General features: G+C 39.9%; 1 protein-coding gene across 2 annotated transcripts; it reads left to right on the top strand.

Annotated features, from left to right (window-relative positions):
• Positions 1-2124: 2124 nt before the first annotated feature.
• LOC121379371 lies at positions 2125-27887 on the top strand. 2 transcript variants are annotated; one of them, XM_041507955.1, is made up of 4 exons: positions 2125-2198; positions 23688-24623; positions 25854-26349; positions 27197-27887. In XM_041507955.1, the coding sequence occupies exons 1-4, from the start codon at positions 2178-2180 to the stop codon at positions 27607-27609; spliced, it is 1866 nt and encodes a 621-aa protein (XP_041363889.1). In that variant the 5' UTR covers positions 2125-2177; the 3' UTR covers positions 27610-27887. The 2 variants fall into 2 exon arrangements, with proteins under 2 accessions (XP_041363889.1, XP_041363890.1); XM_041507956.1 differs by lacking the exon at positions 2125-2198 and adding an exon at positions 14805-14931.

The following is a 27887-nucleotide window of genomic DNA, read 5'->3' as shown; positions in this document are numbered from 1 at the left end:
TAAATTTTTTTTAGTGGGTTGGGTTTTTTTTTAGGTGGAGAAGGTGTCAGAAATATTTCGTTGAACGTTGTACCGTTAAGCTAGCGGTATCTCGAGTATATTATGTAATTAAAAAAATAATAATAATAAAACAAACAAAACAAAAATACACCAAATAAAACATAAGAAACATTTAGAACTGATCAGAACTGTCTTTCCGTGATGACAACTTTTTCTGATAATTTTCCTTCTCCGATTACCGGCCTCGGTGGCGTCGTGGTTAGGCCATCGGTCTACAGGCTGGTAGGTACTGGGTTCGGATTCCAGTCGAGGCATGGAATTTTTAATCCAGATACCGACTCCAAGCCCTGAGTGAGTGCTCCGCAAGGCTCAATGGGTAGGTGTAAACCACTTGCACCGACCAGTGATCCAACACATGGTTCAACAAAGGCCATGGTTTGTGCTATCCTGCCTGAGGGAATCGCAAATAAAAGATCCCTTGCTGCTAATCGGTAAGAGTAACCCATGTAGTGGCGACAGCGGGTTTCTTCTCAAAATCTGTATGGTCCTTAACCATATATCTGACGCCATATAACCGTAAATAAAATGTGTTGAGTGTGTCGTTAAATAAAACATTTCTTTCTTTCTTTCTTTCTCCGATTAAAGTCCGTCTGAACGGGAAAGGAAAGAAAGGAGTGTGTGTTTTACGACTCCCCAGCGCGTTTCGGCTATGTGTGTTTTACGACTCCCCAGCGCGTTTCGGCTATGGCTATTACGTGTCTCAATATTCGTTTCAGACAAGAAAAACAACATTTATTGATTATTTCATTAATTCATTTCAACTTATTTTCGTGTTTAAATCCAGTTAAGGTTCAAGCACACCTCAGCTATGTGGACTCTCTGTGGGTTAATGGTCGGAAAGAGAAAGAAAGAAATGTTTTATTTAACGACGCACTCAAAACATTTTTATTTACGGTTATATGGCGTCAGACATATGGTTAAGGACCACACAGATATTGAGAGAGGAAACCCGCTGTCGCCACTTCATGGGCTACTCTTTTCGGTTAGCAGTAAGGGATCTTTTATTTGCACCATCCCACAGACAGCATACAGAAAGAGAGAAGTCGGTGCAATGGTCTGACACCTACCAAATGAGTCGTTAAACTCGCTCTCGGTGGGAGCCGGTATCGGGAGACGAACCCAGTACCTACCAGCCATAAGTCCAATGCTACACCACCAAGTCAGGTTTTATCGATTAGAAACATGGGTCTTTAATATGTGCTTGCCCACAGACCGGATAGCACATACCTGGGCATTTGATATACCCGTCATGGAACAGTAATTGGAATGGGGAAAACCCAAATGGGTCTCTCACGCCCCTTCATATTTTCTCATAATAAATCATGGGCGTACATAGGATTTTGAAAAGGGGGGTTCCAATACATAGGGTTTTGAAAAGGGGGGTTCCAAAATTGATTGTAGAGATATTGGGCATATATTTCTATGTTGAGTAAATATAATAATGTCAGATATCAATGTCAGATATATTAAATTATAAAAAAGGCGATTTCGGGGGGGGGGGGGTCGGTCGAACCCATCGAACACCCCCCCCCCCCCCCCCCATGTACGCCCATGTAAACCAAACAAAACAAAACCAAAAGGTCGTATTATTTTTTGAAGTCACAATATCGGGAAAATTGTTATAGAGCAGATCACCATTCGCTAGTAAAATGCATTAAAAACTCGAGTATAATCCTTCCATTAAGTTCAACAATATAACATTGCGAGAAAAGAATGAAAAACTCTTTGTAGTTAGCAAATCATAGAAAAACCGGGTTTATCAATTTCAATGTGAAATTGATGAGATTAAGTAAACAATAGCGTTACTAGGGCTGGCGCTACGCATTTCCTTCGCTGACATTGACATACTGTATATATCGCATACACACAATACAGATAAACAAAACGTACCTGTAACACAATTAACAATAAAGGCCTGTAAAGAATACTGAATATTTATTAAACGGTCAAATGCAATGTACGCGTATTCACCACGAGACGAGCGCGCGAAGAGGTTGTCAATAATTCGAGTAGCGCGGGACAACCGTATTGAACTGTGTTGTAAGAGAAACAGTCACCGGCAAAACGAAAGCAGACGACAACACGTTGACTCCCGCCTGTTTTTTTCCCCATTGACCATGGCACTGGGTCCTTTGAAGGTAAGTGTTTGGCTTTTATTTATTCACTCCCTGTGTAAAATATTTTGTTGTATTTCAGTTAAGGTATAAATGTGCTTGTGGGAATGAATAAAGGCATGCCTATTCAGGGTTGGAGGTTTTTGTTAAATTTGTGAGTTACGTTTTTTTCTCTTTTTTTTTTTTTACATTTCGTTTAAGATTTTGAAATGTACTTGCGTCAATAAGTGTTTTGTTCAGTGTGTTCTTAGTGTGTTATGTTTACTTGCGTGAATAGGCATTTATTCAGTTTATGAAACATGTTGTTACATTTCAATTAAAAGACAAATCTTCTTGTGTGAATTTTTATTCACTTTGTCAAACATCTCGTTCCATTTGACTTTAAAAATGTAGATGTGCTTACGTCAGTAGGCATTCCTGTTGACAAATTGTGAATTATTTGATTACATTGATACAATTTTATTTAGCGAGAAATATGTTTACGAAAATGGGCAGTTATATTTAAATGAAGAAACAAACCTGCCTCCGTGAATAGGGGTGGTTGGGGTTTTGTGTGTGTGTGTGTGTGTGGGGGGGGGGGGGGGGGGGTGCTTGCGTTCTGTTCACATTATGATTTATATGGTGTACAGTTCAGGGACAAAATGTGTTTACGTAAAAAGGCCGTTTTGTTCACTTTGTGAATAAATTTTTTTACATTTCAATTAAAAGACGAATATGCTTGCGGGAATAGACATTTTGTGAAACATCTTGTTGCATGTATTTCAATGAAGATGTAAATGTGTCCGAGTCATTGGGCATTTCTGTTCACTTTGTGAAATGTCTCTTACATTTCGTTTGAAGAAGACAGTACATCTGCTTGTGTGAATAGTCCTTTCTATTCACCGAATAACATATTTTGTTACATTTAAATCAAGGGACAAAATCTAAAAACGAGAACAGAATTTTTGAAGGTTTGAACTGTAGAATATTTTGTTACATTTCAATTGCTAGTCAAAATACGCTTATATTCACAAGCTTTACTGTTGTATATTTTATGTATGAATATGTATTTGTTATTCGCTTTTCATCTAGTGGATTGTTTTTAATAGTTAGTAGTTATGATTTTGAATTTATTTCTTTGGTTTCATATGTGTAAATGAGAATCCCATAATTATTATTATTGAATATAAAGGCGAATACAATCTAATTAAAATTAGCTCCACTATTACATGTGGATCTAACACCAGCCAGTTGGAGCTCATGTCCACCAATCAAAACCTTACTTGCAGAATCCTGCCAGTGATTTAAAAATAATTCGAAAACATTCCGAATTATCCTGAGGGTATACTACAAGTTTCGTGTGAATTACGAATGCCTTAAAACATGTTTTATTTTATAAAATAAATAATTTGTAATGTAAAACTGAAGACTGATTTAGTTGGGGTTTTTTATAAATAAATAAATAATTTTTAATGTAAAATTGAAGACCCACCCCGTACGTATTGGTATGGTTCGCTGTACTGCGGCCACTAAAATAGACTCGCCCGATATTTTTAGAATTTATATGCTCCCAAATAACGTTATAAAAGGCGAAGTGTGATTGGTCAATATTTAAATTATTATTTACAGATGAAATGTTACCTGGACATTGAGGACTACACAGTGCAATCTAATTAAAATTAGCTCCACTATTACATGTGGATCTAACACCAGCCAGTTGGAGCTCATGTCCACTAATCAAAACCTTACTTGCAGAATCCTGCCAGTGATTTAAAAATAATTTGAAAACATTCCGAATTATCCTGAGGGTATACGACGACATGTTTCGTGTGAATTACGAATGCCTTAAAACATGTTTTATTTTATAAAATAAATAATTTTTAATGTAAAATTGAAGACTGATAACCCACCCCGTACGTATTGGTATGGTTCGCTGTACTGCGGCCACTAAAATAGACTCGCCCGATATTTTTAGAATTTGTATGCTCCCAAATAACGTTATAAAAGGCGAAGTGTGATTGGTCAATATTTAAATTATTATTTACAGACGAAATGTTACCTGGACATTGGGGACTACGTAGTGTTGTTAGCAATCCGATTAAAATTAGTTCTACTGGTCTAAATAAGGCATTCGTAATTCACATGAAACATCGTATACCCTCAGGATAATTCGGAATGTTTTCAAATTATTTTTAAATCACTGGCAGGATTCTGCAAGTAAGGTTTTGATTGGTGGACATGAGCTCCAACTGGCTGGTGTTAGATCCACATGTAATAGTGGAGCTAATTTTAATTAGATTGTACACAGTGTTGTTAGTTTTAAATCACTGGCATGATTCTGCAAGTAAGGTTTTGATTGATGGACATGAGCTCCAACTGGCTGCTGTTAGATCCACATGTAATAGTGGAGCTAATTTTAATTAGATTGAGGAGAATATGGATCTACATGTACTTCTAAAACGAATATCATAAGAAATTATTTCAGTCATTGATTGCTCATATAATTTATAGGACAGTTCATCAAATTACGTAATCCAAAATCTAGCCATTTTGTACCCCCTCCCCATACAACTTTTGTAACGATAATACCAACCCCTCTTCTAAAATTATGCAACGCACTTGCCAGTATAATACTGTATACCCCTCCCCATTTCTTCCCCTTCACTGTCAGTGTCGTGATTTAGGTTTTGTATTTGTATTTTTAATTGTTACACAAATTAACAAATATTAAGAACAATTTATTTAAGTTAGGTTCATAGTTACTAACATAGGCGCCTTTTATATTGACATAAATTACAAAGGGGCTGAACCTGTTGTGATCATTATAAACAAAGTGATGTTTATAAAAAAAATCGCCATATTTTTACATACCCAAAACTTGGATTTGAACTGAATACATATACCTGCAGTTGACATCATATCATGCAGTTATATTCATTTCTTCTTGACGAAACGACACTGCGCGTGTTATAGTTTAAAATTAATGTTTTTCCACAGTTGGCAGGTGTACGCACGTGATAATTGGAACACACTTTCTGCATCCAGATAGACTTTGTTCCTCGATATTAGTGGTGGTTAACACTATTCCGGAGTGACTTCAAAAGTTTGTTTTGTTTAGCGACACCACTAGAGCCTAGAGCACATTGATTTATTAATTATCGGCTATTGGATGTCAAACATTTGGTAATTTTGTCATAGTCTAAAGGCCCAGTCACACCGGACTTGCAACCAGGTTACGACCTAGCTGCGACCGAAAAATGTTGCAATCGTGGGCAAATCGTACAAAGAGCGTGCGACTGGTCGCAGAGGTCGTGGGTGATCGCCACAGCAAAATCAGTCGCAGCAAGGTCGATGGCCATGTTCAAAACTTCTGACCTGCGATTCCAAATCGTAAGAGGTTGCAGACAGGTCTTACATGGTCGTACCACCAGTCGTGCATGCTCGCACCACCAGTCGTGGATGATCGCGGATCCCACAATCGCACGATTGGTCGTGCAACTGGTCGTGCCACCTGTGGTACGACCTCACGATCGGTAGTGCGACCAGTCACGACCTGTCCCGACTGGTTGCACGACCTTACGATTGGTGGTACCACCTGTCTTTAGCTGCCCGAGACCAGTATATATGGAGCGCTTCTGGGGATTCAGGTCACTCTCCACTACGACGCCCGAAGAGGGAATATCGTTATGTCACCAGGAAGACTCGAACTTATGATCCTGATGAACGATTGAGAGCCTTTTATATCTGACTGAATGACCTGCGACCGATCGCACGACTGGCTGCGACTGCATGCGATCAGTCGTGCGACTGGTCGTAGGTATACACGACTGATCGTGCGAGTGGTCGCAGGTAGACACGACTAGTCGCACGGTTACCTACGACTGATCTTGCGATCAATCTTCTCCAATCGTTGGTGATCGCACGACCAAGCGTGCCACCAATCGTACGATGACCTACCACCAGTCTTAAAAGCAATCGCAGCAATGCGACCGCTATGGAGATCGTCGCAAACATTGCCGATTGGTCGTATCTCTGCCAAATCGCCACCAATCGCATGATCCAGAAATCATACGATCCGGCGTAACTGGGGCTTTAGAGTAGAAACCGTCTACATTTTTCCATTAGTACCAAGGATGTTTTATATACACCACCCCCACACAGGATAGTACATACCACGGCCTTTGATATACCAGTATTGATGCACTGACTGGAACGAGAAACAGCCCAATGGGGCCGACCGACGGGGATCGATCTCAAACCAACCGCACTTCAAGCGAGCGCTTTACCACTTGGCTACGTCCCGCCCCTGTCTTTAAAAATAAACCATCATTCTAATTTTATGCTTTAAAAATCATGCTGAACGTCGTAGAAAATGCGGACCCCAATAATAAATCTTGACGTTTTGTATATTGTATTATACACTGCATGTATAACGTATATAATTAGTGCGTTCTTGTTTAAATGATTACTGTTATTTCATGCCAAAAGTTTTCATCTTCAACTAGGCCCTACATATAAAATATAGATCACTAGTAGAGATGTCGGCTGAGGGCGGATGAGTTGGAATAACAGGGATTTGTCCCGTTCCAACCTATTCTTTACGACTGGTAAAGATATGAATGGTTGTGGCATATACTGTTCTGTTTGTTGGAAAATGGATATAAATATGTCCTTGCTTTGATTCTGTAAACATGGGGGGGGGGTATGTTTTTTTACAATCTAGACAAAGAAAACGCAATCACAAGACCTTGCCAACCGTAGTATAAAATGTGGTGGATTGTTGTTAAATAAATACCTCTTTGCTTTTTAAAGGTAAATAAACTGTTTATAAAGGTACTGTGGTTTGTTCCTATTTATTTTTAAAAATTTATTTTTACATTTATTTAGGGTAAATAACCATAAATTAATCGATTCCACACATAATCTTCGCACAATTAATTCGGGAATATCGAAATTGTAATATAGTTGTAAACAGTCGCGTTCAGTATGACTAAATTCATATCGTACGTAACAAATGTTATAAAAAAAGGCGATACCACAAAGGCTGGAAAGTTGGCCGTCGACAAATAGAGCTGGCTGTCAGATGAGTTGCACGAAGACGGAAAACTTGTTGGCAATAGCCATCCGCAGAACGTTACGGGGTGGTCACCTCAACTGACCGTCCTTGGTGGTGTCACGGTTAATTTTAAATAAAAAGAAAAGAAAAGCCATCGGACATAAGGCTGGTAGGTACTGGGTTCGCAGCCCGAAACCGACTCCCACCCAGAGCGACTTTTAACGACGCAATGGGTAGGTGTAAGACATTACACCGACCTTTACTAACAACAAACCACTAATCACTAGCCCATTGTCGACAGATAGCAAAGATTTGTGCCCAGGACAGCGTGCGTGAACCTTAATTGGATATAAACACGAACATAAGTTGAAATGAATGAATGAACTTCAACTGAAAGCGCTCAAATTCCGTCAAACGTCGTCTAAACATTCTCCAATATTTATTTTCTACCAGTGAATTAAATTACTTTGTTGTATTTTTATGGGCATATAGTTAAAGGTGTAATGTTTACATTTTGGCGGGAACCCACCATTATATAACTGTAAACATGCACCTTTAATTGCTATATTATCTTCTGAATACAAGTTAGTACGCCGATTTATGGACCACCCGAAAATAGCGTTTCCATGTTCTCACTCTAAATAAAATGTGATTTAATTTTCACTAAACGGTTCGGCTTTAGGAAAGTCTCGTTTGGTTACCGTGTAAACAATGACTTTCGAGTCCGGTAAACATCGGCAGGAATCGATGCGGATTGTTAGAATCATTCAGATTCGTTTCACACTTTGATTAAAACTCGGATACAAAAGTACTTAGATAACACTTCGCGGATTAATTTCAGATGTAGGAAATTGCTGTTGAAAGAATTTTCTTTCTTGATTTTTAATTTAATTTTTATTTTTATTTTAAAAAATTCCTTTTCAGTGCGGGATCGCGCAGGCATATACACAAATCCTAACAAAATTCTCCAAAAAACCCTCACAAAAACAAATAATGAATCGAACTCTTTCTAATTCAACGTACACTCAACGACAGGAGATTGTGCCATCATTATTTAGCTTCGTACTCGATCAGTTTTAGATATTTTATCGTAATTGAACTTCATATCCATTTTTTATAAGTACAATTGTTCAACTTACTTTTTTTTTTTTTCAAATATGATCAGGAAATGTTTTATTCAACGACGCACTCAACACATTTTATTTACGGTTATATGGCGTCGGACATATGGTTAAGGACCACACAGATATTGAGAGGAAACCCGCTGTCGCCACTTCATGGGCTACTGTTTTCAATTAGCAGCAAGGGATCTTTTATATGCACTATCCCACAGACAGGATAACACATACCACGGCCTTTGATCTACCAATCGCGGTGCACTGGCTGGAGCGAGAAATAGCCCAATGGGCCCACCGACGGGGATCGATCCCAAACCGACCGCGCACCAAGCGAACGCTTTACCACTGGGCTACGTCCCGCCCCCAAATATGATCTGGGCCCGTGCTTATAAACCTTAAAGTCTAGACTTTAATAAAGTCCAGACTTTAACGTAATGCTTTGCCATGACGTTAAAGTCTTGACTTTATTAAAGTCTTGACTTTAAGGTTTATAAGCACGGGGCCAGGGCCCGTGCTTATAAAACTTAAAGTCTAGACTTTAAAAAAGTCCAGACTTTAACGTAATGCTATTTGAATGGCGTTGCCATGACGTTAAAGTCTGAACTTTATTAAAGTCTAGACTTTTGGGTTTATAAGCACGGGGCCAGATGCATTGATAATCATCAAACTAAAAGACGAAGAAGCGACACTATCCTCAATAATTAAAACGTAATAATTTCCAAGGGAGATAATTGAATCATGAATTTGTTCACAAAAAGATAAATATGATTTCTATATTTTTCACTGTAACTAAAATACAGTGAAAATATGTCTTTTCACCGAATATCACTTTTATGACTTCTGTAGATCTATGTATTTTATAGATATGTGTAATACTACGTTTTAGTTGCACGCGTATAAGAGAAAAGCACAGGCTTTGTAAATCCGGCCCAAAGAGTTTTAAAAACATTTACCGTATATATACAATATAGTTTTAGTGAGAGTCTCGGGTGCCAGTCTGGGTTAGCTATATATTACCCGAGATTTAATCGACAACTGCAATAAGTGATTGTCGATAGCTTATCGACCTTCCGTTATATCCCGGACTATGGAATGTGAAATGGATCAATATCAATTGACTGGGCCGCCTTTCCACGAACAAATGTCGTTTATTGCGCATGCATTCGATCTTATTTCACTTGTGTCGGTGGTCAGCAGTGAAATACTGAACTGAACCATATTAATTCAAGTAGGTCAGACTGAGCCAGGGGTAGTAAGGCGGGGGGCGGGGGGGGGGGGGGGTAGCTAGCTGTAACCACATTTCAGACACGGCGGAGCAGTGTGTATGTGTGTGTGTGTGGGGGGGGGGGGGAATCTAGCTCCCCAATAATTCTGAATAAAAAATATTATTGGTAGTAAATCTTAAAGCTGAGATGAATTTTACTTGTAGAGGGCAGAAAATTGCATCTAGTTTTCAAAGGGGCGGGACGTAGCCCAGTGGTAAAGCGCTCGCTTGTTGCGCGGTCAGTCTGGGATCGATCCCCGTCAATGGGCCAATTGGGCCATTTCTCATTCCAGAGAATTACCAGTTTAATATTTGACATCCAATAGCTGATGATTAATAAATCAATGTGGTCTAGTGATGTTGTTAAACAAAACAAACTTCTCACTCTGTCAATGAATATCAGGCAAAATCAATGTCGCTTTGTAAAAACGGTGACCACTTGCATTGTACCGTAGGGGATGAATGGTGGAATAACTCGTTGAGCATCTATTCATAGATAACAATTAAATGTTAATTGTCACGCCTGTTAATATCTTCGCCCTCTCAAAGAAAATGAGTCTACTGAGAAGGTTCGATAATGCATCGCAAGGACTTCAAGTGGACTTCATATCATCAGAACAACACACACATATACATGTAGTATACAGACACACTAATATTCTTAATTCAATATATACTCTTCAAAAAAAGAAACGCGAAAGGGTACAAATGGGTTATAACTCCGAGTTTTATGTTTCCTACCGGTTCATGCTTTGTGAATATAAGGTCATTCCATGTCCCAAACACATTCCCACGGTTACATTCGATAAAACGCAGCTACTGTACAATAAAGTTCCAAAATGTGAATATTCGCAAAAACGCAGCGACGTGCAAACCATGTCACCACTGCACGTGCGTTGTCTGCACGTGCAACATGAACACCGACAGTATAAAAGTGCAGGGTGTTCGCTTGCCTGGCCTCTGTATCTGGCCGACAGTTGACAATCCAGGACATGCCACGTCTCAGTGAACCGCAGAGAAACAATGCCATCGGCCGACTAGACGCAGGCGAATCCAGAACGGCCGTTGCCAGGGCATTCCATGTGTCCCCAAGCACCATCTCCAGACTGTGGGACCGTTACCAGCAACATGGATCAACACGTGACCTCCCTAGATCCGGTCGACCACGGGTCACTACCCCCGGGCAGGACTGCTACATCCGGGTACGCCACCTTCGGGAACGATTGACTACTGCCACCTCCACAACCGCAGCAATACCAGGTTTGCGCAGGATATCCGACCAGACAATACGGAACCGCCTACGTGAGGTAGGAATTCGTGCCAGACGTCCAGTTCGAGGTGTCATCTTAACACCACAACACCGTCGACTCCGACTGCAGTGGTGCCAGATTCATCGACAATGGCCTCAACTGCGATGGAGACAGGTGTGGTTCAGTGATGAGTCCCGATTTCTGCTCCGACGTCATGATGGAAGATGTCGCGTGTATAGGCGTCGTGGTGAACGTTATGCGGCAAACTGCGTGCAGGAAGTGGACAGATTCGGCGGGGGTAGTGTCATGGTGTGGGCAGCCATCTCACACACTGGCAGAACTGACCTGGTCCACGTGCAGGGCAACCTGAATGCACAGGGCTACATTGACCAGATCCTCCGGCCACACATCGTTCCAGTTATGGCCAACGCCAACGCAGTGTTCCAACATGACAACGCCAGGCCTCACACAGCACGTCTCACAACGGCTTTCCTACAGAACAATAACATTAATGTCCTTCCTTGGCCATCGATATCACCGGATTTGAACCCAATTGAGCATCTATGGGACGAGTTGGACCGACGCCTCCGACAGCGACAACCACAGCCCCAGACCCTGCCCGAGCTGGCAGCAGCCTTGCAGGCCGAGTGGGCCACCATCCCCCGGGACGTCATCCGTACTCTGGTTGCTTCAATGGGCAGGCGGTGCCAGGCAGTTGTCAACACCCGCGGAGGCCACACCCGGTATTGACTCCAGATGACCTTGACCTTGGTGGTGTGTCCTATCACTTACTCACAATGGACTAGAGTGAATTGTGAACAATCCTGCAACATTTGGTAATTATCGGACTCACCATTCAATAATTAAATCAATTCTCCAAATGTTACGACAATGTGGTTTTGCGTTTCTTCTTTTGAAGAGTATATAATATTAAATGCTAAAAAAAATATCTATTTGACTGAAACATTTTTGCAATAGTAGCAGACGAATGACTCTCACTTTAAAACGACTCAAAGTTTCACGACATTCCAGTACGAACGATGACAACCAGTAAGAAAAATGGTGTCCGGCTGAAAAACAAAACAAAACAAACAACGAAATACATTAGTTTCAATGGTGTCGTCCAGATTGGATGCTTGTGATACACGCGTCTGCAAAACGCATGCGGCCATCCGCAATGAAATAATCGTATGTGATAGTATTCCCAAAACGCAAGCCGCAGATGCAACAATCGGGCCGCACGCACGCGCCGCATCCAGTCCATAAGAGGCTTTACAGACACAGATTTAGAATTATCTGCATGTGATTAGTTCGTGGTTCTTGGTGCACTAATGATAATGCTAAGTAAGGAATATTACTACAAATATGTAATATTTTAAAAAACAAAGTGTCAATTGGCGGGATTCAACCCTACTACACAAACTCACATATTATAGCATTTGACAGTTTGCGACCGTAACCGCTCGGTCACCGAGACTTCCACAAAAATTGAAAGCCAGATTAACTATAGTTAAGAATGTGTACTGGGTGTGTACTACCAAATCAAATCCCATAAACGACAATAGTAACATATTATGTGGCTAAAACTTCTACCTGCAGCGTATCAGTTGACATAAACGCCACGGATATAAATACTACCACCCTTAAAGTGAATCAGAAAAAAATGGGGGTCAAGCTGCTCATTTCTGAGATAACGGGTAGCGTCTATGACTACCCTAGTTCTGCATTAAATTCGAGTACTTTTTTCTACAGGTACTCCATACATGCTTCAAGCACAAGGCTACTTGATACAGTGATACTTGATGAAATCAAATTGCATACATTTTTTGCCCAGATGATTTTTTTTTTTTACAACCAACACACCAATCACAGGACTTGTGGTGTTCACTTCTCTATCAAAAGTTCGGTGCATCTCCAGCTTTGACCCAGCCGGAAGTTATTTGGTTTAGTACTACCTATAGCCACACGCTCGGTACGAAAGTATTTTGTCCAAGTTCAAAACGTGTTTTGATGTACAAAGTCACTAGCCCTACACCTTCAACCCGTAGCAAAAAGGTTTGGTACCCCATAGCACAACGTACACTTTAATGTATTATTAATCAGTCATCGATCGGTTAACGCAAACAGATGATCGATCGATCACTACATGTCACTCGACTCTACACTACTGGTAGTAGCGCGAGATTTAGTTCAGTGGGTAGAGCGCTCACCTTGAAGTGTTTAGGTCGTAGGTTCGAACATTGTCAGTGGATCCATTCTCTGAGTGCCCCCCCCCCCCCCCGTCCCAACCAGGGCCCTATGACTGGTATATCAAAGCCATGGTATGTGCTGCCCTGTCTGAGAATGTGTATGTAAAATATCCATTTCTGCTAATAAATAAAATGTTGCGGTTTTCCTCTGAAAACTATTGGAATTATCAAATACATGTAGTTGACATTCCGTAGCTAATGATTAATAAATCGTCATGTTCTAGTGGTATTAAACTAAACAAACTAACTTTAAAACTACTCTTAAGTATGGTTTCCATAAAAATCACTATCAGAATTATCAGATGTTGGACATCCAATAGCTAATGATTGGGCTATTTCTCGTTCCAGCAGGTGCTCCACAACTGGTGTAACAAAGGCCGTGGTATGTACTATCCTGTCTGTGGATGGTATATATGAAAGATCCCTTGCTGCTAATCGAAAAGAATAGCCCATGAAATGGCGACAGTGGGTTTCCTCTCTTAATATCTGTGTGGTCCTTAACCATATGTCCGACGCCATATAACCGTAAATAAAATGTGTTGACTGACGTAGACTGACGCATATATATATATATATATATATATATATATATATATATATATATATATATATATATATATATATATATATATATGGCAACATATTCACAGACGGTCTGCGTGTTATTGACGACGGAACGGGGAGGTTGGAACTAGGAATAAGTTAAGCAAGCCGTTTGTCGCAGACGCTCGCTAGTCTTCAGGAATCAGTCAAAATAGTTTGCAAACGTTTTGCAAAAACAAATAAATAATAATAACCGGCTGCCTGAATGTAGGCCTGAGCCGAGTTCAGCCAAGCCGAGCACATAAACGTCCGCTAGACTGGTTTATACCATTCACGGTAAACCAAATGGCAACGTCGGGAACCAATCAAATAGTTCGCGAACAATAGCGAAACGTTCGCTGGATGAACTTGGGGCTGTTGTACGTTTAACAAAAACGACTGATGCTAACGTTTGCGAACAATTTGTCTGATTCCTTAATCGGTCATTTGGTTTAACACGAAATGCCTAAACTAGTCTATCAAACGTTTTCCTGCTTTATCTGGCTGAACTCAGCCCTGTTCAACTTTGCAGAATGTCTGTGTCGATGCATGTCAGTTACAGAAATTTGTTTATGGAAATCGGACTTGAACAGTATTTTGGTGGTTTACACACGCGCAATTCGGTTAGACAAATTTGTGACGTCCAAGTGGTCTTCTAAAGTAAAGAACTTAGTGAGTAGGACACCCATGACCAGCCCCTTGAATTAGGACTAAGCGTGGACCGATTATGGTCGTGTAGACTTACAGAATTACCACCGTAAACGGGACCACGCTACATTTATTTTGTCGTCTGCACACATCACTACACGCCGCGATTTGCCATTTAACGCACATAATGGAATCACCTCTTTTGTAATTGTCAATACTGAAAACGACACCTCTTTATACTGATCCAAACAAACAACATAAAATATACTAGTATAACGTGCAGACAACGATTGCTAAAACGTGGAAAATTTCTATAGAGAAGAAAAAAAGATATCGGTTATTCGCGTATGACAGATCTAATTAATGATTGATGTGTGTAGTTTGAAATGCGTTTCGACTTTACGCAATATAAACGTTTTGTATATCGTGAGAAATGTGAATCGGTAACCGTCCCGCCGTTAAGTACTTTATACAGATATTAATACGTCTATTAACTATGAATTCGTTCTGCCAGCGTTAAACGTAGACGAAAAGTTCTTACTTTTAAGATATTGCTTGTGTTTTGCTTGGATTATACAGTGGTTTTCTCCATTTACAGGATGTTCAGAAAGGTAATTCATTATATATGTTTCATAATTGCTCAAAAATTTGCATAAATAATTTATGATAATATCGATTTCAAATAAAATATTTTTGTCTGGAGTGTCCAAAGCCTGAGTGGTTTGATTTTTGGATTGTGTTCTCCTTTTAGTCTATTTTCAGAAAAAGCCACATATTTCTCTCTTGATTTAGTGTCTAAAATCCCACCTAGTTTTCATACACTGATTAAAGCTCCAATCTCCACTCACCATAACATTATTTACTAAAGCAAAACACAAACACACCGACAGTTTTAATAAATATGTGTGTTGCCTCTAATACCGGGCGAGTCTGTCGTAATGTTTTAAATATTGTTTATTTATTTGCTTTGCTTTGCTTTGCTTTGCTTTGCTTTGCTTCAGTCTCTCTCTCTCTCTCTCTCTCTCTCTCTCTCTCTCTCTCTCTCTCTCTCTCTCTCTCTCTCTCTCTCTCTCTCTCTCTCTCTCTGTGTGTGTGTGTGTGTGTGTGTGTGTGTGTGGAATTGCGCCCCGCTTCTCGGTGTTAAAATGGATAATGATAGCATGACTAAAGAAGCTGTCCTGAGTTCGCTCCATTGTTAGAATGTTTCCAACTAATAACGTTTTGTTACGACTAGTATTATAAATTAATTGTATTTTCTTGTTTAGAATATTAGTGTTAACGTTTGTTTTGTTTCACGATATTACTGGAGTCTGGAGCACACCTATTGTTTCACCATCGTGTATTGGATGTCAAACATTTATATTTAATGTGTTTCCTATCATTCTAATATTTGGAAGTAGCTCAAATTAGATTGCTCTCTCGATATTTCTGAATGTATGAAAAAATATATATTAGCAAATAAAACTAAGTTTTACCTAATACAAACACTAAGACGACCAGAAACATATTTAACATACAGCTATTAATATTTTATACAAAAACAAATATTTTATATGTAATTACAATCGTTAAAACGTCTCTGTTAGGTGGCGACATTTTACCAATTGCAGCAATTTCGGAACAGTACCTTTAAAGGAAATTAATATGAAAGATCTATAGGCCCGTAGGATTGATATCTGGAGTGGGGACTCAAACTCTAGTGGAGGACACAATCTCTAGTGGAGGACACAAGACATATTTTGTCTTTATTTATATAGAACCAGTGCACCACAACTGGATAAAGAAAGAAATGTTTTATTTAACGACGCACTCAACACATTTTATTTACGGTTATATGGCGTCAGACATATGGTTCAGGACCACACAGATTTTGAGAGGGAAAACCGCTGTCGCCACTACATGGGCTACTCTTCCGATTAGCAGCAAGGGATCTTTTGTTTGCGCTTCCCACAGGCAGGATAGCACAAACCATGGCCTTTGTTGAACCAGTTATGGATCACTGGTCGGTGCAAGTGGTTTACACCTACCCATTGAGCCTTGCGGAGCAGTCACTCAGGGTTTGGAGTCGGTATCTGGATTAAAAATCCCATGCCTCGACTGGGATCCGAACCCAGTACCTACCAGCCTGTAGACCGATGGCCTGCCACGACGCCACCGAGGCCGGTCTTATTTATATAGAACCAGTGCACCACAACTGGATAAAGGCCGTGGTGTGCGTTTTCCTGTCTGTGGGAAAGTGCATATAAAAGATTCCTTGCTGCTTTAGAAAAAAGTGTAGCGGGTTTTCTCTGATGACTACTAGTCAGAATTACAAAATGTTTGACATCCAATAGCCGACGATTAATTAATCAATGTGCTCCAGTGGTGTCGTTAAACAAAAACTTTATTTATTTATATATAGTAAGCTTTCCGTCCCCTCACCAATTCTATAAAACAAATACTAATAATAACAAATATACTCAAAACAGCAGCTTTAAAATACTTAATCCATTACATTTTAGAGGGGGGGGGGGGGGGGTTATTAAAATGCGTAACATACGATTAAGTTGGACCGATATTTATTCAATGATGTACGGTATCAGACATTATTGATTATGCTCGAGTTTGTTTTTGAGATTATACGACGTGCGTGCATACATATGTTAAAAGTTTGTCTATAGATAAGAGTATGTTTTTTTCATCTTATTAAAACTCCTCTGTAACCTAAACAAGCTTTAAGTGCAAACTACTTTAGTCTTATATTCGCGTTTAAGTTAAAGGCACAGTATCGTTTAAAATCGTGTACAGTATTTTTGGTTGAAACTTGCAATTCACTGCTTATGCCTTTAACATTCTTACGAAATGCGACTTCCGGTAAGTTCAAAGATGGCCATCGGCAGTATAAATCAAAAGAAGAAGAGTGGTCAGAACGATGAGATTGTTAAAACGGCCTTGCGTATTTGATACATTATAGCTTGAAGTCATACATGCTTCTATTTAAGTCCCCGCGTAGAGTGCTCTCCTGAATTGTTTGGGTCGTAGGATCGAACGGTCTATGTGGACAGGGCCGTAGCTAGAATTTTTTGTTGGGGTGGGGGGTGGGTGGGTGGGTGGGGGTGGGTGGGGTGGGGGGGCAAATGAGTAGTTAATAGTTTAAAACTCCTTAAACAGTTAAGAAGAGAATTTTCTTTCGGGGGGCCCCCCTTGCCCCCCCCCCCCCCGCTAGCTACGGCCCTGGTGGACCCATTATCTGATTAGTTTCCTCGTCCCAAACAGTGCCCCACGACTGATATATCAAAGACCGTGGTGTGTGTTGTCCCATCTGGAAAAGTACATATAAAAGATCCATTGCTGCTATTGAAAAAAAAATGTAGCGGGTTTTCTTTAGGACTATGTCAGAATTATCAAATGTTTGACATCCAATAGTAGATGATTACTGTAAAATACTTTATTTTCGCGGGATCAAATTTTCGCGATTTAATGAAAATGAGTCAGTTCGCGAGGATCTATTTTCGCTACCCCCCCCCCCCACCTCCCTCCATCCCTTCCCCCAATAACCCGGTACTGATGTCAATAATTTTGACGTTTATTATTTACAAAATACCGTAGTCAATAAAGGTGTTCTAGTGGTGTCGTTAATCAAAACGAACTGTAACATACTTTTCTCCACTGTGACTTGAAAGGCTTACCTGTGAAACTAACACCTATTATGTTTTATTTTAAATGTCTATTTTCAGTCACGGATCTGGGATTTTGGAATAGTGGAAAGGTTAAATTTACTGTTAATGTAGCTGACAAACAAAATACAAGACTTCTCACTTCATAGAAATAAAACATTAAATTGTTGGTCAAAAATACAGAGCGGGGGGGGGGGGGGGGGTTCTGTCCTATTTATTAGTCCCATAAGATCGGACTATAGGTTTCGTCTCCGACCTTCTGTCTGTCTGTCCAACATATATGTTTCTCCCTAATGTCTCAAGACATTCAGCTGAAATGTTGTATATAGCTTTATTATGTACTGTTACAAATTAAGTTTTTATGGTGATCTACCCATTGTTGACAGAGTTATGGTCCTTGAATTTAGGAGGTACGAAAATTAGTTGTTCGTACTTGTTTTTAAGAGTTTTGGTCTTTGAACTTTTAGGGGATTCGAAAATTTGTTGGGCCCGGTAGGGGATATGTATTGCTTTAGCAATACTATCAGAATGCTTGTTTGTTTGGGTGGGGTATTATTATTATTATTATTATTATTATTTATTATTTATATATTTTTTTTTTTTTTTTTTTTTTTTTTTTTTTGGTGGGTGGGGGGTGTTGGGGGATTGTCTATTTGTTTCTTTGTGTGTTGTTTGTTTGTTTGTTTGTTTGTTTGTTTGTTTGTTTGTTTGTTTATTTACTTATTTATTTATTTATGGGTAGTTTTTCTCATATGTATACAAGGGTAAGGAAAATAGATAATTTCAGACGTAGAACAGTGACATTAAAATAATGTGTTAAGCGTCGGTCATCGAAAGTTCAGAAATACTTGTTGGCCTGTTATGATCTGAGAAGAATTCATGTCACTTGATTGACTGATCCGCGATGATGCGTAATGTCTTATAGATATCAGTCCACTGGTTATCAAACTGTTATTCTGGGTACCATCTCTTACGTCAAACATTAAATAGCCTTATGTAATCATAACATGCCTGCATCTAAGAACAAGAAGAAAGTATTGACACTCGGTAGGTTGGTTGGAGAACGTCATAAGAGGAGGGTGACATGTAACTCATTGGTAGAGCGCTCACCCCAGGTACGATGGAACCACGCCTGGTACATCAAAGACCATGATATGTGTTGCCCTGTCTGGAGAAGTGCATATAAAATATCCAATACTATCAGTAAAAATTGCTCCTATGTTGAGAGAACGTCAATCGTATCTCTCTCTCTCTCACTCTCACTCTCACTCTCACTCTCACTCTCTCTCGCTCTAATCATTAACGTACATATTTAGTCATCTCCAGAAAAATATTGCCCGAGAGACTTTAATTTGTAGGTTAATAATAATAAGTTTATTTTGTTTAACGACACCACTAGAGCACATTGATTAATTAATATTCAGCTTTTGGATGTCAAACATTTGGTAATTCTGACTCCTAGTCTACAAAGGCAACTCGCTACATTGTTCCTAATGCAGCAAGGGATCTTTTATATGCACTTACCCACAGACAGGAAAGCACATACCACGGTCTTTGAATAGCTGTGGTGCACCGGTTGGAACGAGAAAACCCCAATCAGTTGAATGGATCCACTGAGGTGGTTCGATCCTACGAATCAAGCACCTTAATACCTCTGAGCAAAAATACCATTGTACATTGTTTTAAGAGGACCAAGTACCTTCAAAATAATTAATTAAAGTGTATCTTCTTCTTCTTCTTCCTGTTTTTTTGTTGTTTTTTTTGGAGAAAAAAATTTGGGTGTGGTGGTTTGTTTTTGTTGTTGTTGTTTGTTGTTTGTTGTTTGTTTGTCGGGGTCTTCTTTTATTTTTGTTGGGTGGTGATTTTTTTAGGTGTGGGTTTTTCTTCTTTAAAACTCGTTTAAGTCTAAAACTTGGGGGGAAGGAGATTACAACATAATCTGATTTTTTGATATACTATAAAAGATTACACACAAAGTGATTATCCCAATAACGGATTAAATCCCCTTGTAGCGGTTGGTGTAAACCAGTAATGTATACATATATAATTAAATTTTCTCATCGTCTAAAACTCACCCGATTTAAATGATAGTGAATGAACGTTTGCATTTTTACGTGACATAAATGAAGTTTACACAAACAATACTGCATGCGGGCGTATTTAAAACTAAACAAAATAAATTCAGTTATGTATTGTTAAAGTATGCATATAAATTTAATTATAAGAATAGACCGCAATTATTTTTTGGATCATGCAAGTATGAATCGAAGAAACGATGTGCACATTGTTTTTTCGGTTCATACTTGCATCAACCAAAAAATTAATTGCAATGGATGAATGAATGAATGTTTAACGACACCCCAGCACGAAAATACATCGGCTATTGGGTGTCAAACTATGGTAATGGCAAACAAATAAAGTGATGATCAACATCAATATAAAAATTCAAGATTTAACTAAAAACAGTGTAAAGAAATGTGCAAAAATACAAATATCACAGATAGATACTGATTTTTACTCAAAATTTCAATTCGTGCTATAGGGTGTATACTACCAAATCAAATCCCATAGACAAAAATAGTAACATATGTGGCTAAAACTCCTACCTGCAACGTATCAACCGACATAAACGCCACGGATATAAATACTACCACCCCTCACACTTAAAGTGAATCAGAAAAAATTGAGGGTCAAGCTGCTCGTTTCTGAGATAACGGGTAGCGTCTATGACTACCCTAGTTCCGCACAAAATTCGAGTACTTTTTTTTACATGTACCCATACCTGTTTCAAGCACAAGGCTACTTGACACATTGGCACTAGATGAAATAAAATTGCATTTTTTTTTTTTTACCCAGATGAAACTATTATTTTTTACAACCACAGGACTTGTGGTGTTCACTTCTCTATCAAAAGTTCGGTGCACCTCGAACTTTGTCCCAGCCGGAAGTTATTTGGTTTAGTACTACCTGTATTGGCCATTCTCAAAGAGAATGTTACACCCCTGCACCACGGTGAGGTTACAGCATGTGGAGGGGAAAATTAATTGCGGTCAATTCTTAAATGAAACATAAAACATCGTTTTTCTCAAATTGACATTTTTGTAAAAAAAAAATCGTGTCTCTACTTGCCAGATATGAATTTGAATACATGAACAGATTACTGATGTGTAAACAATAAATGCGTGATGAAAACCTGTGTCTTTTATTACTGACACCCGGTAAGGCATTGAGTTGTCACTGTGATTTGAACACTTGTTTATCTTTTGTCATACACTACAATGACTACATTAAATCTTAGTGACATTTAATCTAGTTGTTTGGTATATATTATATTTATATTTATAACTTAGTATGAGCAGGGGGTCGTTCTTTTTCAGTGCACCTCGTGTGTGTTGTTTCAGCTACTGTGAAATCTGTTAGTTTGATTAATGCTTGCTGACACGGTTATTTAAGCTTCGATGTGTGTGTGTGTGTGTGTGTGTGTGTGTCCGTGTGTGTGTGTGTGTGTGCGTGTGTGTGTGTTTGTGTGTGTGGTTGTTAGTAACAGGGGTAGAAGTAATGATATCTATTATTTATTTATTTATAGCTGTTGTTTATTTTTTGTTGAGGGTGTTAGGTTAGGGTGGGGATGTTTGTGCGAGTTCTCACAATTTTAGTTTTTTGTCTTATTTTTATTATATTATTATTATTATTATTATTATTTTATATTATTCTATATTATTTAATCCAACTTTGGTGTGTTTGAAAATCCAGTAATTAGAAATCTAGGGATTAAAAAAATGTGTTTCCGTGCTTTCAGATCTAAATTAATAGTAACTATTTATAAATGTGTGTATGTGTGTGTGTGTGTGTGTGTGTGTGTGTGTGTGTGTGTGTGTGTTTCTTTGTTTGTTTGAGTGGGTTGTTGTTGTTGTTTTTGTTGTTGTTGTGTTGTTTTGTTGTTGTTTTTGCTCTCTTTTTTTTTGGGGGGGGGGGGGTGTGGGTTTTTATTTGGGGGTTTTAGGGAGGGGTGTGCGTTTTTTCATTATTATTAACTAACCCTGGTTCCTGAAGTATGTACCTAATTATAGTTCACATAAAATGCATTAGGAGCTACTACAAACACCGGACAAGACCAGAAACATATTTGTTCAAACTGATCATTTCAGAACAAGACATTTTTATTAATGCGTAATTTTACATTCAGAAAAGCTGCAATAGTCCAAAATATTTCACACTGTCTAATATTAACTTGAGTTAATTAGTGCCCAGAAACATGAGGCATAGATTAATAAAATGAATACTTCATGTGGAAATGATTTCCAGTTTCGTCACGAGTTTTGCATGGTTACCGTCGATATGAGATCAGGCTGATAACTGATAAACCGGTCAATACTGTCAGTACTAATCCCAGTAACGGTAATCTCGTTTGATTGATCATTCTTATCAATGGTATTAAATTCCAATCAATTCACTTTCCGTCTTTGGCGCCGCTCCTGTCGAGGTCGAAATGGAGCTCACTCATAGCGGGCGTGCTTCAACCGTAAGAATAACAGCAGCCGAAATTAGTTTAGTTCGGCTCACTGTCATGTTCAATTTAGTTTTTCTCCAAATTTCGAAGCGTAGGCTACTTTTAATAATTACTTTATAATGGTGAAACTAGCATCGATTTGGGGAACCAGGGCTTTAAAGCACTGGTCTGTCATTACACACACACACACACACACACACACACACACACACACACACAGACACACACACACACACACCCCAATCATACCTCTTTTGGTCTTCACCATTTTTCATATTTACCTATCGCCCCATATCACAACTCATAGCGGGTGGGTGCCGACCCCCACCTCTCACCCCAAGACAGCGCCTCACCCCAATGTAGGTTCATCCAAAGAAGCATGCCTTTGGTGGATTGGTAAAGGAAAGTACTCAAGCATCGTTGGTGTCAAATGAGTATACCTCTATTCGGCGGCCACCTGTATTATAAAAAAAATCGTAATTTTAGTACCACTAAAGGCGTCGGAAGATTCCAGCAACTGTTATATACTAATTAGCATTTGTAACTGGGTGAGGGCGGGGGGAGGGGAGGGCGGCAGTTCATTATCTTTAAACTTGCATTAGATGGCCAATTGTCTTTAAAGACACTTTTAAATGTTTTGTGTTTTTTTGATAAGTGGTTAAGATGGGCATTACAGTATATGTATTACAAATCTTGTATCTGGTCGTGTGAACTTGTTTTTTGAGTATGTAATCATACAATTTAAAGCGGCTTTCCCTAGCAATATTTTGTTCAAATCTTATATGGATAAGAGTAAATGCTTATCTTCGTGATCAGTTGAAGATTTCTAAATGGTGTTTACAAAAATCGGATCTCAAAAACATTCTAGCGACCACCTGACGGTAATACCAAGCATTGGCGTAGCCGGGGTTCAGGCAGACAGCGTATGTACCACACACACACACACACACACACACACACACACACACACACACACACACACACACACAATTTGGGTGTCCCAAAATAAAATCCTGGCAACGCCAATGACATAAAGACAAGATATGGACAACTAAGAAATGTACAATACTAAGATTCTAAGGAAGAAACTGTAGTTTTCAACCGAATGTAAAGGGCATTATTTCCAGAGAATTATGTACCTATAATAAAGTTTAAAATTACTTTAAAACTGATTTGTTCCCCATTATTGTAACTATTTCAGCTAAGACCTGTTCTGGATCATCGCATGCCGACTCTCAGCAGCAGAACCGCGTTCATGCTGCCGCTTGGAAACACAGCCATCCCACGAAAACGCAGCAGACTGCGAGAGCTGGAGTTGTCTTCCCCACGCTGTCTCAAAGAGGTACACATCAAAGTCAAGGCCGAATTAAAAGCCACTTTGAAAAAGCTGCTCCGCATAGAACGTGCGTATTACGGCGAGCAGAAAACCATCCACCAAGAAGTGGAAAGATACGTCATCCCGGTAAAATCGGTCATGAAAGGAGTCCTTCATTTCGAGTGCAATTCGTCGGCTTCCGTCGAAGGCGTCATCAAGATGGCGCACAACCCGACCCGGTACAAAGGCAAGCAGGAACACGTCGACCTTCTGAAGGAGGTGTACGCAAAACTGCAGAACTTCATGCCAGACAAACTGACTGACGTCGTCAACACATGCCACAAGCTCGTCGAGCTGGTGACGAAGTACTGCGTCAGCTTCTACGACGCCGATTCGGAGAATGAGGGCTACCTCGAGACCGCCTCCCACTACCAGGAGCAGATAACCTCGTGGCAACGGGAGATCGACGCGTGCATGCACAGCGTGGACACGCTGTACAGAAAGTTCAAGTCGAAGGGAATCCGGACGAGCCACCTGAGTCAGACGGTGGTGAACTTCGTCAACAACTACAACCTCGACAAGGTCCTCTTCCTAGTCCTATTCCCCGACGCGTGCACCAATCTAAAGAACGTGCTGGCCCTGCTGACATCATGGATACAAACGGACGAGAACTATCCAACTTTCATTCGCAATGACATCACGGATCTGGAAGCCAGCAAAGAGGACAAGATCAAGCAGCTGCGCGAGGCGAAGCAGAAATGTCACCTGTTGATATTCCGGACCAATCAGCTGCAGGTGGATTACAGAAAGCTGGAGACAGAGGTAAATGTTAATGAATATGTTATATATACCGACCTCGGCGGCGTCGTGGTTAAGCCATCGGACATAAGGCTGGTAGGTACAGGGTTCGCAATCCGGTACCGGTGTAATAGCCCAAAATACACACACACACACACACCGCCAAACTAGTCACGACGACCGGCCTCGGTGGTGTCGTAGTTAAGCCATCGGACATAAGGCTGGTAGGTACAAGGTTCGCAATCCGGTACCAGTTCCCACCCAGAGCGAGTTTTAACGACGCAATGGGTAGGTGTAAAGCGACTGCACCCTCTTCTCTCTCACTAACCACTAACTACCTAATAACTAACCTACTGTCCTGGACAGGCATCCCAGATAGCTGAGCGGTGTGCCCAGGACAGCGTGCTTGAACCTTAATTGGATATAAGCACGAAAATAAGTTGAAATGAAAATGATTATGTTATACATCTCGTTTCGACATAATTATTGCATCTATAGCCACAGTATTTCTTTTGATCAATGAAACCTTTGTTTTCTTTATTAATCATCGGCTATTGAATATCAGACATTTGGTAATTCTGACATAAAGTCTTAGAGACGAAACCCGCTACATTGTTTCCATTAGTAGCAAGGAATCTTTTACATGCATCATTCCACAGACAGGATAGTACATGCCATGGTCTTTGATATACCAGTCGTGGTGCACTGGCTCCTTTCGATCAAAGAAACCTTTGTTTTGTGTAGAAGGAAACCATTAGAACGCATGGATTACTTCATAATAGGCTATTAGATGTCAAAATTTGAAACGTCTGCTACATATTTTCATTACCAGCAAGAGATCTCACAGGTAGGACAGCACATACCAAGACCTTTAATATATAAGTTGTGAGGCAAAACCATAATGATTCTGAAACTAAACCAAAATGTGGAATGCCATATATACTTTAAATAATAAGTAATTTGTAAGCATTTGTTTAAAGAGCAGTCGGATTCAGTGATTGGATGCTACAACAAGCAATTGATGGCACGAATTACTATAGCTTATCCATGCCTTCCCCTCTTTCCCCATCTTTGGCACATTTTCTCGCGATGACGGGTATGCTCGGAATCTTCACTGGATGTAAACACAGATCAAATTGCTGCTTGCCAATAACGACCAGTTTCTATGTAGGCTCCATTTCCCCATCCCAAAATCGTTAAACATTCTTTCCAATGATCCTAATTTAGTAAATGGCTGTTTTATTCCATTCACAGGTAAACAATTTATATGAGAAATATAAAGCGCTGAGAAGCGCGGAAGAAAGTTTTAGCCAACAACTGAATGACATGGAGCTAGAGATCGAATTCAAGGAACACAGACGGGACGGTCTGAAAAAGGAGGAAATCAACGCAGAATTGACCACGGAAAATTACGAGATGCTGACGGCAGATTTAAAGAATTTGAAGGACAGGCTACCGTTTGTGCAGCGCCACCTAGCAAACCTCCGTTTCAAGTTAAACTGGATAGAGGAGAAAATTCACAGACTAAAAAAAATAGCTAAAGACATTGATGCTCTGGGTAAGGAACTTGAAGATGCAGAGACTTTGAAGAAACCTCTTGAGGGCGAATATTCAGAAATTGAAATGTCACTGACAATTGCCCGCAGAATTGTGCTTCTTAAGACTTCGAACGATACAGTTGAAAAATTGTATTACTCCATGCCCGTGGACACTAAATTTGTTAAAAACAAAGGGAGTGCACAGGATACCCGTAAGTATAACGCAGATATGTTCAAACAGTATCAAGGATTGCCAAAGTAGATTATTTGTTTAATGTCTCTGTCTCGAAACTGTTTTTGTTGCTTAGACGTTGATATGAGCTTGAATGACCAGCAATTGACAAAAATTCAAAACAAAATATTTCCTTTTTTTGCAATTCAAACCACCAAGAAACCATGTAATTCTCATGTTTAGAGCATTAAAAGAATCTAGATGTCATGTATGCTATTGAAAGATACCCTTGTTACTCTGCAGGCTATGAAAATAAACGTATTCCGGTAAAAATAAAAAGTCATTAATGTATTCATTCGTACATCAATCAAAACAGTTTTTCAACCTCTCCGTCTATCCATCTATTCATCAATCCATCCACCCATCGACCCACACATCCATCTATACATCCAGCCATCCACATGAGCTATCTAGGATATGTCAATCAGACACAAGTCAGTAAGGTATCTTTGCTGGGGGTTTTTTAGCCTCTTCGTCTATCCATCTATTCATCAATCCATCCACCCATCCACCCACACGAGCTGTCTAGGATATGTCAGTCAGACAGAAGTCAGTAAGATATCTTTGCTGGTTCTATGTTGATTTGAGCTTGTATAAGAATAACAGATGGTATATCAACCACTAAACCACTGTGGCCAATATTCCTAACTACCCGTTAAGGTGCTTCTATTTTTGTGGAAGCCAATTTGGTCGAGTGGATAGAACGCTGGTCTGTCAAATGTCATTCGAAACTTGTCAACTGACACTTTTTGTGTTTCTAAATATTATATCTATTTGTCTTAGGAGATTAATTTTAAATGTAATTTTTTCCTCTGTTTTGTTCGCAGTTCCGTTTGACCGCGTGTGTCGAGTGATTACAAACAGTATCGACAAAGACTGGGCTAACATGTACAGGAACCTTCCCTTCCACCCAAAACGAGGCTCGGTCACTATAGAACGCGACATCCGGGACATCACGAACGGCGACGCGCATGCCAACTGCGTGGCGCGTGCTAAGCAGGCGTTCGCCAGGTGGCGCAGATACCACACGCGCTGCAGAATGGAGGACCTGCGTGAGACATTACGTAAAATAAAGCGTTTCGACATTCTTCGCGCCGTTCACCTGGAGTTGAATCCGCCAGTTATAACGATCGAGGAAGAAGAAGTTGACGAACAGACACCTCCGGTCCCACCGGAACTGTTACCTTTCTACGAACTGGGCGAGAGATACGACAAACTTCATGCATTGGGCAGGGTTTGAACAAAGGTCCACCCGAACTGTTAACTTTCTACGAATTGGGCGAGAGATAAAAGCTTAATGCCATGGGCAGGGTTTGAACAAAGATCGAGCGTCCGGTTTCACCGGAACCGTTACCTTTCTACGAACTGGGCGAGAGATACAAGCATCATGCCATGGGCAGGGTTTGAACAAAGGTCGAGCGTATGAAGGCCTTGTGCTTAGCGTGTACTCAGTTCGTGTGACCCATATTCTTCACCGTGTGAACAGCAGCTACAGTGAATATAAGCAGAGCTATAAAA

This window comes from Gigantopelta aegis, chromosome 8 (genome assembly GCF_016097555.1).
Source record: "Gigantopelta aegis isolate Gae_Host chromosome 8, Gae_host_genome, whole genome shotgun sequence".
Taxonomy (NCBI): domain Eukaryota; kingdom Metazoa; phylum Mollusca; class Gastropoda; order Neomphalida; family Peltospiridae; genus Gigantopelta; species Gigantopelta aegis.
This window is presented reverse-complemented; position numbering and strand designations above follow the sequence as displayed.

Excerpts from the sequence above, each read along its gene's own strand:
- LOC121379371 (XM_041507955.1), top strand. The coding sequence starts at position 2,178 with ATGGCACTGGGTCCTTTGAAG. Across the intron at positions 24,624-25,853 it reads ACAGAAAGCTGGAGACAGAG|GTAAACAATTTATATGAGAA; the intron begins GTAAATGTTAAT and ends TTCCATTCACAG. Across the intron at positions 26,350-27,196 it reads AGGGAGTGCACAGGATACCC|TTCCGTTTGACCGCGTGTGT; the intron begins GTAAGTATAACG and ends TTTTGTTCGCAG.